General features: G+C 41.4%; 1 protein-coding gene across 3 annotated transcripts; it reads right to left on the bottom strand.

The window, feature by feature from the left end:
- Window positions 1-218: 218 nt before the first annotated feature.
- On the bottom strand, window positions 219-15,625 carry LOC125747850 (tyrosine-protein kinase HCK-like). 3 transcript variants are annotated; one of them, XM_049023393.1, is made up of 13 exons: window positions 15,364-15,625; window positions 11,628-11,755; window positions 10,366-10,396; window positions 9,859-9,952; window positions 8,239-8,334; window positions 7,247-7,350; window positions 6,747-6,896; window positions 6,118-6,270; window positions 5,848-6,034; window positions 5,112-5,184; window positions 2,570-2,723; window positions 2,307-2,438; window positions 219-1,887 (listed from the first exon to the last, which is right to left on the bottom strand). In XM_049023393.1, exons 2-13 carry the CDS (start codon window positions 11,745-11,747, stop codon window positions 1,685-1,687), a joined length of 1,497 nt encoding a protein of 498 aa, XP_048879350.1. In that variant the 5' UTR covers window positions 11,748-11,755; window positions 15,364-15,625; the 3' UTR covers window positions 219-1,684. The 3 variants fall into 3 exon arrangements, with proteins under 3 accessions (XP_048879350.1, XP_048879349.1, XP_048879352.1); XM_049023392.1 differs by having other exon boundaries at window positions 11,628-11,758; window positions 15,364-15,624; XM_049023395.1 differs by having other exon boundaries at window positions 15,526-15,546.
- Window positions 15,626-16,510: the final 885 nt, after the last annotated feature.

The following is a 16,510-nucleotide window of genomic DNA, read 5'->3' as shown; positions in this document are numbered from 1 at the left end:
ACGATCATTCAAACTGCGAGCATTTCACGAGATATTAAGTATTAACTGTAGAATATTACTGATTTGAAAGATGTCAGTATGACAAAAGAAATTTTATAATTCTTAATTATAACACTATCAAGGACCTTTAGCCTAGTTCCAAAATATCACTTATCTCAAGAAAATTTGTCTCTCCAGAACGGCTTTGTGATGACTACAAACGCTGCACAAGGACAGAATTTACGCCGACATTGGTGAAAGTTTATTTTATGATTACATCCAGTTGCAAAGCACAACACGAAGACTTCTGCAAACTAAAATCGGAAGATTAGCTGGTACATTAGTTATTGGGAGTTCAAACTGCAGTTAAAAACTTTAATATGTTATTCTATGTCAATACCAAAATCACACATCTATCCTTGGCATTCAATAAATACATAAGTGTGACAATGAAATATAAAATGTAAAATGTGCAAATTATACCGACCAAATAATAAGTCAGTTTTGCCATTAATCTTTATAAACTGTTTCAAAAATAGCATATCATTTTTTAATAATTGTACTTATCTCCGAAATGGTTTTGTTACACGTCAAGACAAAATACCGTTTGTATTTAAACACTTTGTCCATACATTTGAAAAACGTTTCCAAAAATATCGAACATTTGTTTCCAGCCAATGTGCAATGAATAGACAAAATATATAACAGAACAAAGACAATATCTATAAGACAATTGCGAGAACTCCACAATACATTAGACTTCATAATATGTTAGTTACTATATAAAACAAAGTGACTCTGCTTTATTTAAAGTTTGATTTTAGATAGATTCGGTTCTAAAACTCTGCATCACAATTAAGTTCAATCCGGAGACATGCGTGCTGGTGATGTACTTCGTGTATATCGCCCTCTTTTGGCACACTGGGAAAATGAAGGGAGCTGAAACGTTACTGTTAGACGTAGGCAGGTTAGACAAGCTTGACGGATTTTCCTACGTGTGGCTCTAAAGAAAATCAAAAGGTCTGGCTGTTTGATTAAGCACAATCCAACGCGATTCTGTACTGCGTATGCAATTAAGGATGAGCTACAATTTTTTACGGTATTATGGTGATACAGAAGTCTTTAGACATTGAAATGCCAGCCGACCAACATTTAAGACTTTTAATATATAAGGGAAATAATGGTAAATTCTTCAGAACAATGTCTGCTGTCATACCCTTTCAAATTGGTTATGAATTTAAATAAGTCAAGTAATATCCATCCATCCATCTTTGAAAGAGTGTCACCCTCCAGCAATATTATTCTATTATTAATGGATGATTATTACTTGTCCCATCCATCCTTTTTCTGTAACAACTTATTCTGTTCAGGGTTGTGGGGTAGCTACATCCTAAGCGTTATGGGCTGTTTGCAAAACCTACAAACTATGTACAAAGTAATAAAACATTTACATACAAATAAATCTGCGTGTAGATTTGTGTCGAATTGAAAATCTCATGGCAGCCAGCTGACCGAAGCTGGAAACCCTGCTCTCCTGGAGTTTCAGTTATAATGACAGGTGACTTTAAAGACTGATATGTCCTGTATGGACATTAACCTTGCCTGTCTGGGTATGAGTTAAAGTTGGTTATATGTGGATGTGTGCATGCATGTACATTAGCAGTGTTCACTGGGGCCTGTGTCTGCGAGAGAATGTGTGTGTCTCTCAAGGCTGCTGCTGGTACTGGCTCTCCGTGGCCGTGTAGAAGTCCTCCAGCACGCTCTGCAGATACTCGAAGGTGGGCCTGTCTTCGGCTTTGTTCTTCCAGCACATCATCATGATGTCATACAGCTCGGGGGGGCAGCTGTCTGTACGTGGCATGCGATAGCCCTTTTCCAGGAGGCGGATGACCTCCGGGTTTGACATTCCTGAAGATATGTGCACATGTACACATACACACACATACACACACAATGTACAACGTTCAGAGACAGCTTCATTCCTTCACTACTAGGATGAGTGCTTAAGGGTCAATTTTGGCTACTATGCCATCCGGCCTTATTGATTGGTCCTTTTCAATCAGAGGTGGAAAGTTCAGGTCCAGAAAGTACAAATCCAGACCAAGATTTTGTTTCCACTAACCAGTTGAATATAAAGAGTAACAAGCTCAGAATACTCAACTGGTTGGTAGAAATAAAATCCTGGTCTAGAGTTGTACTTTCTGAACCTGAATCTTCCACCTCTGTTTTCAATGACCATGTGACAGACATGACCAACCTTGGTCACCATACATCCTTAATGACCTTAGCCACTAAATATGAGTCACTGTGCTATAATAGTCACTTGCCTGGATATGGTGTGCGGCCATAGGTGATGATCTCAGTCAGCAGGATTCCAAAGGACCAGACATCGGACTTAATGGTGAAGGTGCCGAAGTTAATGGCCTCTGGGGCAGTCCATTTGATGGGGAACTTGGCACCTGCCGGGACAGAGTCAATCTGGCTTAGTGGGTCTTGGAGCCTGCCGGCAGGTCCGTTAGAAGCTGTGGCCAGCATGGAAACTGCAATCCAAAGCAAACCAAGCCACTGGGGTGCTTTGCCACTTACTCACCCTCCTGGGCAGTGTACTCGTTGTCCTCAATGACACGTGCCAGACCAAAGTCTGCAATCTTGCAGACCAGAGCCTTACTGACCAGGATGTTGGCAGCACGCAGGTCCCTGTGGATGTAATTCCTCCTTTCGATGTAAGCCATGCCCTCTGCAATCTGGGAATGCACAGGGTCAATGTCTTTCAGGAGGAAATCCATCAGTATCAGTAGCAATTGTTCTGTAACTTCCCAAAAGCTGTGAATAGCGCTCCCAAAGGTTTCCCAAATGGTAGTGCAATTTTCATTTGCTTTAGCTTGATAATGTTATGTCATATAATACTGCATTTGGACAGTTGCGGTTACAAATGCTGACTTCTTGAAAACACACAACTCTCAGGCTTGAGCTAAAGAAGTGTCCTGTGAAAGTGCTTTGCTGTCACACCAAATGGTTTGGGGGGGGGGGCAAAGCATATAAAGTAAGGTGCTTAGAGAATTCAGTGAATCAGGTCAAACCAGTGAGCATTCACTGGTAGAGCACACTGCCGCCCGCGTCCACCACACAATAAAACACCTTGGGATCCCGGTGTGCGAGCCCCTCCGGGCCAATGTGCCTATAATGTGCCTCATTTGGCACTCCCTGAGCAACTGCTCATTAAACACAATGTCAAACCAGCGGCACCCAAGGATTCTACGAAGAAATTCAGTGAATTTCAAAACAATGTATTTTGAAACTAAATTTTGAAATTCATGCATCTTACAGCCATTTCTATGCTTCCCAAACAGTACTGAAAATGACTTCAGGGGCATGCATCTCATTATACGACAACAACAATATTATTATGATTATATAAATTAAAATAGGCGGGTATGGAAAATGGACCGATGAGCACATGGATATCTATGCATTAAAAGCAATTTGTTTTGTGGTACTTTAGGGGGCACTGTTGCATGACCTTGCTCTGTAAGAAGCGTCACATGTACAGCACGGAAGAGTATATTCTAGATAATGCAGCAGACATGCAGCTACACAAGACCCACTCACATGACTGTCTGTACTGAGCATGACAGGAAGTGTGACAGGAAGGCAGCAGAAGGGTAATAAATCAATATGAAAAGAAGCAGGCTGAACTCTGAGGCAGGTCAGAAGAGGTCACAATGCAAACATGAGGGACTTTGAAAATGGCTTCAGGAAAGAGAATTCAGCACAAAATGTAATAAGGTACTTTTGATCTCGTAAATTGACAGTTCAATGATAAGATTGCTCTGCAAAATGGAGAAGTACAACAACAGGAGGCCAATCCGAAAACATACTTCCTATTTCTTTCCACTGGCCGATCGAATACAATCATACCCACCTTCTCTGCCTGCCTCTCTCTCCCTCATAGGTAATTATCAGGAAATCTGTGTGTCTATCTGTGTTTATGTATCTCTGTTCGTACCTCTGTGCCACAGCAGTGTTTACCACCACTCGGATCATGCATTTGCAGGGGGCCCCTGAGGTTTCAGGGGTCCAAAGTAATTTTTTGAATAAGGCCCCAGGAACAACAAACTCATTCCTGCCTCTGTAGGTCTGTACCAATAAAAGATGTGGAAATTTCAAGTCCAGAAAGTAAAAATCCAGACCAGGATTTTGTTTCAACCAGTTTGAAACAATAGAGTTTGAAGAGTTACAGTCACAGAGTACTCAGCTGATTGGTTGAAATAAAGTCTTAGTCTGGATTTTTACTTTCTGGACCTGGAATTTCTGCCTCTGACCAATACCTTTCAGCACCACTGCCTGTCCTTGTGCACAGCATGTTTTTATCTCTGTGCATCTCTGACTGCATATGCTGACATACAGCCCACATGGCTTCTACGGCTCCAAGGTGTGACAGTGGGTGTGAAACACACACGTCATATATGAGAATGTTGGTGAAGCCATTCGGAAATGCAAATAAATTACAGAAAAAAAGCATTGTAGCGTTTGGTCTCTCCACATTTTTTTCTTAAATGGTATCTGTTAGATCCCAGTCAATAATATCATGAAAAGCCTATTTAAATGAGAATGTTAGACTGTTTAAATTGGACATGAACCAGTTCTAGGAAATAGTAAATTAAACATTTCCACAGTAACCAAACTTTGTTACGGTCAAGGTAAAGGCTTTTAAAATCTTTTAATTGAAATGTACAAAAACGTACCAGTTTTATATTTCAAAAAATGTGTAAAATTAACTGAACTGTTATTCTCTCATCTTAATGGCTTGTATTTAAGCACAATCCAATATTAGCCCTGTGTTGGTCATGGCCAATATAGTATGAGCCACTCAAACCACTAATATACATGCTTATTCGCTATACATTACAGGAGGTGTGAGAAGCGTCATGATAATTTGCTCTTGTGCTGAGAGATCTGCATTCACTGGCACAGATTAAGGCATGAAAGGTAGCGTGCACCAGCTACCACAGCACGCAGATGTTAGCCATCTTACACAGGTTGCCACTGTGCAGCCCACTGCTCTGGCTGACAGGCCACTGCACTAGACACCTATGAGCATATGCCTACAGCAGCAGCATTTGCAGCCTCACCTGGGCTGTGAAGTCGATGAGCTTTGGAAGCTGAATAGCGTTCCCCTCGCTGCTCTTCAGGAAATCTAATAAGCTTCCTGGAGACAGAGACAAACACATGCAATCAACCATAAACCTGTGCTCACCCAAACACTGACGTGGAAACTTAATGCTCATACTCTCTCAATGCTCATACTTGCTTAATGCACAACGTTCATACTCGTTAATGCTCATACTCACTTAATGATCAAATTTCATACTCACTTAATGCTCATATTCGCTTAATCCTCATACTCACTTAATGCTCATACTCGCTTAATGCTCAACGTTCATACTCGTTAATGCTCATACTCGCTTAATGCTCAACGTTCATACTCGTTAATGCTCATACTCACTTAATGATCAACGTTCATACTCAATGCTCAAGGCTCATACTCGCTTAATGCTCATACTGGGACACTGTGAACATCTACCATGCAAATTTTTGTTTTATTTATTTACCTTTATTTTACCGGGAAGTTCCATTGAGATTAAAATCTCTTTTACAAGAGATACCTGGCTAAGGTAGCAGCTGTACAAACTTACCGCATGTTAAAATACAACATATACAATAGGATATACAAAATCCACACACTAGACAGCTATTTAAACACACTGGCTTCTCAAACAAATGCACACAGCTCCTAGTTAAAGAGCAAATGCATACATCCTACCTTTGAAAGTAAAAAATAGAACGATAGTAGAATGAAAAGGCTACTTGCCTTTTTCCATGAACTCTGTGATGATATAAATGGGCTCCTCCTTGGTCACCACAGCATTCAGTCGTACCAGCTTGTCATGCTGCAGAGTCTTCATCAGGTTGGCCTCAGCCATGAAGGCCTCTAATGACATACTTCCCGGCTTCATGGTCTTCACAGCAACTTTGGTGTGTTTGTTGTAGGTGGCTGTAGACAAGAGGAACTACATTACTCAGCATGCACAGCAGACTAGCTGACTGGTCAGCAAGACTGAAGAACAGGCAGCCTACCCATCCAGACTTCCCCAAACTGGCCGGCACCCAACCGCTTGTCCAGCTTCAGGGATTCGCGGGGGACTTCCCAGGCATCCTTCTCCCAGGGCTTCTCAGGCTTCAAGCTTATGCAAGCGCTTTTGAGGGGCTGGCAGAGTCCGTCACCTTGTTCTGTTTACACGCAAACAGACAAGCCAAGATGAAGATACTGGAACCATTGTTGACCTGAAGAATGCCTGTCTGTCCTGAAATAGGGATTACAACACCTAATCACAGCCTACCAAAACAGGCACAGTTCACAGATGTATACATATTCCACGGGTTTCCAGCTCCAATCCTGGAGTGCTACTGTTCTGTAAGTTTTCTATCCTACCTGGCTTCTGATGAGTCACACCTGTTCTCAAGAAAATACCAGGAAGTGAGATAGAATAGACAAGCTACTGAATAGTAGCTCTCCAGGACTGGAGTTCGAGAGTCCTGCCATACCTGAACATTCCCTATTTGTGATGTATAACGATGTGGTCGGTCACACCCTGTGAATCACTGTCAAGACACGCCACTAGCACATGGCGCTGTGTGTTGACATAGACTGATATCCTTTTTGTGATCATGTGCATCAGCGAGGATGGTAATCAAATGTCACTCACTTTTGTAGTGGGTGACCAAGTCCTGCAAGGTAGCAAATGTGATCCGAGGAGAGATGTAGAAGCCTCCATTGTCCAGGGTGCGGATTTTGTAATGCTTGACGGAGTTCCCAGACTGGGCATCGTAGTCTTTTACCGACAGTGAGTAGCTGCCTGTAAGACAAAAGCGGAACACATAGGGGCAAGTCAGAGGTTAACATGAAGCGAAAAGCAGCTCTAGGATAATCAAGTGCTGCACATTTCACACTTAGTGGTGACAAAAATATATCTATTTTCTGCAAGCACAAGTAGCACTTTAGTACAAAGGCCATCTGAAGGCAGCAGGTCAGGCATTACTCAAAGTAAAAAGGAGATATTTTCTCACCTCAATAGAGGTGCCAGTTTACTAATTACTCTCTAATACTTTTTTTAGAGCCTGACTAGAGCTTATCTGGTTCTACGTATTTTAACAGGCAAATTGTTCTGAGCACGTGAGGGGGGAATGGACCAATGACGGGGCTTGCCTTTGGTGGTCTCACTATCTCGGATCAAGTAGGCACCAACGGGATTGTCCGTCACCAACAGTAGGCGTTCCGCATCTTTCCGGCTCAGTCCTTTGAAAAACCACCTGGGAATGCATCGTGGCGGTTGAGTCAGAGAGCTATGCCTCCAACCAAGACGTGCATCATGTCACATAACTTCCTCCCAGCTTCCCAATGTACTGGGACAGAAATATCACAGAACAAAAGAGTCATTTTGCTAATTGATTTCTCATGATTGCTTCTGGGTAGGCAGCATGGTGGTGCAGTGGTTAGCATTGTTGCTTCACACCTCTGGGACCCGGGTTCGAGTCTCCGCCTGGGTCACATGTGTGCGGTGTTTGCATGTTCTCCCCATGTCGTCGTGGGGTTTTCTCCGGGTACTCCGGTTTCCCCCCACAGTCCAAAAACATGCTGAGGCTAATTGGACTTGCTAAATTGCCCGTAGGTGTGCATGTGGGAGTGAATGGTGTGTATGAGTGTGCCCTGCGATGGGCTGGCCCCCCCATCCTGGGTTGTTCCCTGCCTCGTGCCCATTGCTTCCGGGATAGGCTCCGGACCCCCCGTGACCCAGTAGGATAAGCGGTTTGGAAAATGGATGGATGGATGATTGCTTCTCACGTATAGTGTCAAACCTGAATTAATTAGACCCAGAGAGGTGAGGTTATAGTGCCATAAATGAATCCCACAGAACCCCTGCCAGTGCAGTGGGTACAACAGGAAACACATCAAGCCTCTGTTGTCCAAGAAACAGACAAAAAAGAAGAACATTTGATAGCCCAATGACATTTGATAGCCCTCACACAGCAATAATGAAGAAGCTTTACTTGCCGAGGGTAACAACAAGGACGTTGGAGCTTATGTAAGCACTTTGTTTTTCTCTCCATCCTGGAAAGTGACTGAATACAAAAGTCCAGCTTCTTACAGAGAAGCGCACCGAGACAAACAGAAGCCCCGAGTTAAGGCGAGATACCTACTCTTCAGTCTGCAAGCTGTCTTTGGCCACATAGTTACAGGGGATGTAGCCCTCTTTTCCTGAGGTAATCAGTTTAGCCATCCACCACTCCCCTGACCTAGAGAGAGCACCGAAGAGGCAGGTCAACAAACAAGAACAAGGAAAGTAAACAAATAGGACATTCATAGTTTCCCAACCAAAACTTACAAATCCTTTTACAATACAATAACCACAGCACTAGATAAAAATAGATTTACGACGTCTTTAACTATATTATTAAATATAAAGCATTTTTATGCCAATTTCAACATTACACGTGTGACAAATTCTGATTGTAGACATATTATTACCATGTTCATTTAGTGCCAGTAAGGCTCCCCAGATTTACAACACAACTCAGGATTTAAAACAAGAAAAGCACTGCCTGAAATTTGTTAGACATTATGTGTGGGGAAGGAGAGCAAAACCAAAACTATGAAAAGTGAATGATAGAACAGAAAAAAGAAAGAGGAACAGAACAGAGAAAGACTATGGACCACACACACACACACACACACAGACACACACACACACACACACAGAGGCACACACACACACAGAGGCACACACACACAGACACACAGACAGACACACACAGAGGCACACACACACACAGACACACACAGACAGACACAGACACACACACACAGACACACACAGAGGCACACACACACACAGAGGCACACAGACACACACAGAGGCACACACACACGCACACAGACACACACAGAGGCACAGACACACACAGACACACACACACACACAGACAGACACACACAGAGGCACACACAGAGGCACACACACACGCAGACACACACAGAGGCACACACACACACACACAGAGGCACACACAGACAGACACACACAGAGGCACACAGACACACACAGAGGCACACACACAGACAGACACACACAGAGGCACACACAGACACACACACACAGAGGCACACACACAGACAGACACACACAGAGGCACACAGACACACACACACACAGAGGCACACACACACACAGAAGCACACACAGACAGACACACACAGAGGCACACACACAGACAGACACACACAGAGGCACACACACACACAGAGGCACACACACGCACACACACACACAGACAGACACACACAGAGGCACACACACACACAGACACACACAGAGGCACAGACACACACACAGACACACACAGAGGCACACACACACACAGACACACACAGAGGCGCACACTCACACACACAGACACACACACACACACACTAAGGGGAATAAAGAGTAAGAAAAAGGCTGTCTCTGGATAATGAGAGGAAACTAACATACTCGTACAAGCAGAAATCACCAACAGGCGACTAACTAGAAGCTGAAACTCCTTGAAACCCAACAAAAACTAAACTGGGACCAGCTTCATCCTTGTAGCTGTGAGGTAACAGCGCCACAGACAACACCAGTCTGGTCTCTGTACCTAAAGCAACCCCAGGCAAAAGTCAAGCTGGATAAATCAGCATGGACAACAACTAATCATATAAGAGAGAGACCTTCAGGGACACATTTTTATGCCCCGGGGACAAGCTTCCTATAGAGTAGCATCCAAGAGAAGAAGATCACTCACTCCTCCAGAATGCTCAGCTTGTCTCCCTTCTTGAATCCCAGGTCTCCATCATGGATTGGCTCATAGTCATACAAAGCAATGGCTGCGGTCCCTCCTGTTACGGGGTGGAGTGACAGTGTTTGTCTCGTGCTTTTAGCTCACAAACGTTCACACTTCATGATGGGTATGTCCCATGTTTAAGTTTTGCTTTATGATATTTTATATCCACATCAATCTTCAATCAAAAGGAGAAAACAGAACTAGATTATGTCTGGTATTGCAGATTTGTGAGTTTTTTTATTCAGAAGGACTCTGTATCAAATAAACGTGTTATTTTTTCAACAGTAAAAGCAATAAGAATCTGGTATAAAAATGGTATTAGTTTTGGCAAAAGCAGGAAGTACAAACTATGAAATCACATGGGGGGGATGGGGAGGGGGGCAGCAGCCTGGACTTCAATATGGAAAGCAGTTCCCATAATTTAGTATGCTGTGCAGTTCCTTACTGGTTTGGTTTGCACATGCTTACCATCGTCTCCAGTGGGAGCACTGGATTTCTTCTGTCTCGTTGGAACAGGGGCCAAAAAATGACAGACAGGCAAGAGAGGAAAAGAAAGAGGAAGAAAAAGTAAAAAGGACATTTTCTCTGAAAACTCTGCACAAAGCTGAAATATGTTGGGTGAACTTTGTAGTATGCTAGTTTTTCTATTGCCTCACTTAAAAGCCTTCAGTACATTTACAGTATAAGACTCAGATAAATACCAAAGTCTATGCCCATCAAACAAATAAGAACTGTTATCCTGAACCAAAGACTCGAGACGTAACATGTCAGAACCAAACACTGGGGGGGCAGAACTGAAGGAGCATGAAAGTGAAATGCACCAGCAATGCCCCCCTCCCCAATTGGGTGGACCTGCACTGCCAGTTTTTACTGACACTTCTGCTGCATTTACATTCCATTTCTCTGAAAGCTTCTTTCATACAGTGCCATACATTTCATGCAATTGTCACACAAACTGCAAAGTGACCAACAACTCTCTCAAAGTCTAGTGTTGTGCTCGCAGTCAGCAGATTATACTTTTTGCATGCTCCTGTACAACTCTCCTTAATTCCCAAGCATGGTATACCCTCATTTTAGTATGCTACACACTCACACATGCCTCTTACAAGCTTACCATTCCCCAATCCACTTCAGTACTGCACTTCTACAATTTTTTGCAGCTTTATCCAAGTCCCCTACACCAGACCTTATTGTGCTTCATCTTCTCAATCACAGGCTCCTTACCTCCTTCCTAGTTTATTGCCTTCTACCAATGACTCACACCCAGGTTTTCAAGTTCTTTTTGAACAATCTACTTTGCAACACTTTATATGAATGTCATATCTATAAGAATCTATCTCATTCATAACATATTCATAAAGAATCATAAACATGGCTATAAATGTTTATAAAAAGGCATAACACATTTTAGCAATGTTTATTATGCATTATGAATGCTTTATGAAGCTCTCATCTATAATGCACTATAGATACCTTCGTAATGCAGTACAAAGCATCCTTAAATCTTATATCAACCATTATAATGAAGGTATCTAGAGTGCATTATAGATAACAGCTTTAAATAACGTGCTACTGCTATCTCCTTCAGCATGTAGAGGAAAGGCTTAATTTGTTGCCTGAGCAAAATAATAAGTTAACTCTAGAGCTAAAAGGTAGACTAAGAATATGCATGAATTGTCACACCCAGTACTAAACTCAGGAGCCCCCTCACATTATCAGGCCTCACTCACATGTGATGTTGGGTCCTCCACATAGTGAGGGTACTGTGTGTTGGCTTTGCTTGCGTTTCCATCTAGATCTTTGCTTTTCTTCTCCTGTTCCAGTGGCTCCTTGGATTTCATGCAGCCCATCTTGCCCCCTGCTGGACAAAAGTAGATGCCACAGTGTATTTACCCTTAACTTGATAGAATTTGCCATATCTACACAGTAAGTTACATAAAGGACAAACTGGGATCTTTGTGCGTCCAATACACTGAGCATTAATTTATATAATCAGCAATTAATCTGCCTCCAACTTTTCATTTTTGTGATCATAAACATTTCAGGAGGAAGCCCATACACACTACTTTTCAATTCACCAATCTCTGATATGCCGAAACGACCCCATGTTTTGTGCAGCGAAAGACTGAAGCTGAACCAAAAGTATGAATTATTTAAACTTAGCTGTCTGACCCTAAGCTTCCCTCTAGTTTAAGCCTCACCTGATTTCATGGTTAAAACCCACATGTGTCCAGAACTGTTATAGGCAGAAGTTAACACTCAACCTCATGACCTCAGTTGTGGTCAGGGCCGTGGTGGGAATCATTTTGAGCCCTGCAGTTTCATGCCTCAGACCGGACCACTTTAGATAACAACCTATTATTATTAAAATCATGTAATTATAACCTTACATCTTAGGTCTACAACAGTGCACTGTTCTGTAAAGCCTTGTACTTCAGTGTATTTTTCTAAAACATTTCCAATTCAGTGCAATAACAATAACATAATATCTATAACAGTAGCCATTTATAACGGTAACGGCTGCCTGAGTAGCGTACTGGTCTCTGCAACTTTGTTCATTACCGTCTCATTATCTATCAACATAAGGATTTCCTTCCCTGTGAACATTAGCACGAAGGCCTCCAAGTGCTCCCGAGTCAGTGAGCTTCGTAACCTCCATCCATCCATCCATTTTCCAAACCGCTTATCCTACTGGGTCGCGGGAAGCAATGGGCACGAGGCAGGGAACCACCCATGATGGGGTGTAGTTTACCTCTGAATCTAAAATGTAAATCTCATCAACTTCTGAATATAGTATCTGGATTTAAATTAAGTAATCAGCAGTCCCTCATTCTTGGCAGAATACTGACTGACAAAAGTCAAACGACCCACCGAGAAAACTCCCGAATCTCCCAAGTAGCCACTCCAGGCCTGGTTGTGATCTTTAGGTGAGGTTACCTTGTACCTGGTGTGAAAAAGCCTAACAACAACCCCTAACTGAACAACAAGCAGCCACTGAGAAAAAAAATTTCATATCATGTTTTTCCCGCCGGACAGGCTGATATTATACACCCGCTGGAATATCTCCTCATTTACAATAAACAACAGAAAACCATCACATAAGTCTAATAAGTAAGCAAGTAAGTAAGTAAGTAAGTAAGCAAATAAACAGACAAACAAATAAACAGGACCTTAGGGACAGTTGCTTTCCATTGAATAACCAAATTTAGCACAAACCATTCACACTAACATGCATCCAGCACAGTGTTCTATTGTTGGGGGGGGGGGGGGCAGTGTGAAAGTTCAGTGTCAGGTGATATTCAAAATGAGCTTGAATTTGGATTCCAAATAGCCTGCCCCAAGTTCCTGGTCTATTCAACAGCTCAACTAAAAGCAGTAATTTATTTCTGTGCTAGTTTAAAAATAATATAGTGGATGCTGAGAAGCCCCGTTGTACGTGACATTAAATACACGAGACATTAAATCTCCCAAACATTCTTCTCAGATTCCATCACTCTCCCAGTGCAAACTGCTAACCAGGACATGTTTACTGAAACAATTGTGGCTAACCAGCTGGCTTAAATATGCCAAAATATGTGACGTTATTTACTGATGTAGGAACCTTAAACCCCGGCGTAAAAGGTGCTGTTCCATGACCATTATCACTTGCTTGTCAAAATGCTGTGTAAATGCTTAACAATTACAGCCAAACTGGTCAAGATGCATATCTGGGGACTAACTGCTACTGCAAGCTTACAGGCTTAACCACCACTTTCAGTTTGCCGTTTGACTCTTGGTTCATTTTCCTGTGACTTCCTGTGGTAGCAATTACTAGCTAAATCATTGCTAGACTAAACTGATCTCAGGTCAGTGGACTAGATTCTCACATAAAGTGGTGAGTGGAACTTAAGAACCCAGAAGCAATTTTTCTATAATTATAAAATACTAGTTTTTCAAGTAAATGTACAAATCATACTCAGATTGTGGGTGTTTTGAACAAACAATAAATCATTCAGCCCCTCTCACCTTCAAAATTAATTTGAAAAATATATGCCATTAATACAACTACATTGTTAATATTAGTGTGACCAGCCTCTAGAATGTTCCATAAACCCTATACATTAAAGACTCTTCTATCAATTTTACATGATGGGATATAAACAGTCTGGGATGGGAGTTGATGGTGTACACATCATTTACGTAGTTATTTGGCAGTGACAGAGTGAACGAGAAGTTAACTAATGTTTTAAATCGCTTTTAGCACCTACTAAATCTATTTCTGAAATAACGCATTTATAGGGCAAACATACTTGTGACATATAACATTGGATATTACAATAAGCTTTTGTCAGTTTTTTTTTCAGGAAGACCTTTCAATAAGTTAACAGCGTAATGAATATTGTCAGGTCGTAATCTCAAACATAGTTGTGTGCCATCAGACTGAAATGACTGACAGGTATCACACGGTCGTATTAATAGATGATCAAAGTCTTCCCCTTACAGTCTAACACTTTCAAACCATCAAATTACACAAAATATGTATTATATTGAAATGAAGTTTCATTTCATGGCACTGGACTGCAATGTCTAATAGCTCACAGCAACCCTCAAGCAACCAGTGTGAAAACATTGACCTTATCTATACTGCCGAAGATGTGATGCGATGGTAACAGGTATGACTTGGACATTTCTCATTGATTACTAAATGGGCATTTTTCCAAGGATTATTGAAATAAGTAACAAGGGCAAACAGCAAATATTGACATTTAAACTTCTTTTTCCTAGGCCATTAGCAAAATGGTTGATTTGTCTTTGAAAAGATGATCTTGCATCTCCTCACTGTTTGACAGATACTACCTCAAAAAATATTTTTTTATTCCTTCTCTCTTCCTTCTGCTGTGACGACGCTTTCTTATTGGGCTATGAATGTGAACTGGCCCATAGTTATTGCAATTTCCACGGACCCGGATATGTTTATAAGAGTTATCTGAAGCTAACACATAAGGAAATGTGCGTACTCTCACCCTGGCACCGCTCGTTGCAGTGCAACTACTTGCTTCCTCTTCAATCATAAAATACACCGGTCGGTGGAACGTCCCAGGCAGTACACCTGGATTCACGTGAGCTCCATCGTAGAACCAAAAAACGATATTGTGAGTACTGTGAGCAGTTTGGCTTCTAGATTTTGGTGGTACTACTTAAGCGAATTTCACGCCACTGGCCCCGAGATTACACCATCCATTTAAAGTTACGTTTTTAATGCCTAGTAAATTGCCCTTCGCAAGCACAAACACTGAAAGAGGAATACGTTATAACATACACGGCCTTGATTATACATAAAATAACTATATATTAAAACACATTTTTAAATGTTCCATCGTGAAACACCACTGTTCCTAGAGGCAATATATATCTGTAATCATACAATATGCGCATTGCTGTGATACACAGAATATGTAGAGACCTGTCAAATACGTCAATACTTACTTTCTACTAACTTTTTTCAGTTTCCAAATTCTGGCATCCACGAAATTTGATTCTCCGTCTGATCAAGACTATTTAGTCTTTATAAGGTGGTTCCGCCATACCGTTGGTTAAAGAGGAGTGAAGGATTAAAGAGTGCAGAGTGAATTGATCCAGTAAACTAACCTGCTACCACCGTCAACGAGAAAAAGCATCAAGATCTGGAGAGCGCCGCTGAAATATAGACCTCAGACTGAAAACGAAACTTCCGGATGCGAAATATTCACGCCAAGGGAAAAAAAGTGTTGTTCCATCTGGTATCACACAAAATGCTGATACAAGAAATGTACCGATAATAACTAATAATTTATTTGTATTGAATGTCCATATACCATTTAAACTATAAGCCTACGTAATTTTTGATTTCTGTTACTGGTGACGCTGACAATATTTCATCATAATGATCCTTGTCCCTGTCATTATCATCATCATCATCATTCACTAGTAGAAGTAGTAGTGTAAGAAACTAAAATAAGGTTGTGTAAATGTTCTTTTCATTGCAATCGTTAGATAGCAAGGTCTATCTGCACTTGAAGTTCAGGAATAGGTTTTATAATAGAGAAAATGTGCATTATATCACACATATTTTTGAAATTTTAACCTCCATTAACTTGGATTACATATTTTCTCTCCACTAAGTTAGATTTAATCTACAAAACAGCACAATTTAACTATGGAGCAACACTTTTTCAGTAAGTAACAGCAACAGGAGAATTTTAGAGAATCTGCATGTTAGGTTTGTTTGTATATTTTTAAAACATATTTCCTATTTCTAAGCCCCCTCCCCCTCAACTGTCTACATAAATAACTGCTTCTGTGGATGGAAAATTAGCTCTTGCAAAAAAAGTGCTTCCTCAAATGAAAAAGAGGAAGAGTTGAGTTTCTCACTCTTAAAAGGCTTCATGCTCATAGAAAAGAATTGTAAAAGAGACAGGAATGGAAAAAGAAAATGGACCAAGTGTTTTTTTTCCCTATTAGCAGTTACACATTTACTGAAACACTTTTACAATGTCCTCAAAAAAGCACCCAGACTATGAAGCCGGAAGAACACTACTGTTAAAAATAGTTGGCAAATCACCAAACAGCAAAATATAGCCGAAGCATAGGGGCA

This window comes from Brienomyrus brachyistius, chromosome 8 (assembly GCF_023856365.1).
Source record: "Brienomyrus brachyistius isolate T26 chromosome 8, BBRACH_0.4, whole genome shotgun sequence".
Lineage (NCBI taxonomy): Eukaryota > Metazoa > Chordata > Actinopteri > Osteoglossiformes > Mormyridae > Brienomyrus > Brienomyrus brachyistius.
The sequence above is the reverse complement of the archived record's forward strand: the minus strand, read 5'-3'. Positions and strand labels throughout refer to the sequence as shown.

Coding starts and splice junctions, on each gene's coding strand:
- LOC125747850 (XM_049023393.1), bottom strand. CDS start 11,747: ATGGGCTGCATGAAATCCAAGGAGCCACTGGAACAGGAGAAGAAAAGC. Junction 10,397..11,627: donor TGGAGGACCCAACATCACAT/GTGAGTGAGGCC, acceptor CCAACGAGACAG/AAGAAATCCAGTGCTCCCAC. Junction 7,351..8,238: donor GACAGCTTGCAGACTGAAGA/GTAGGTATCTCG, acceptor ATGCATTCCCAG/GTGGTTTTTCAAAGGACTGA.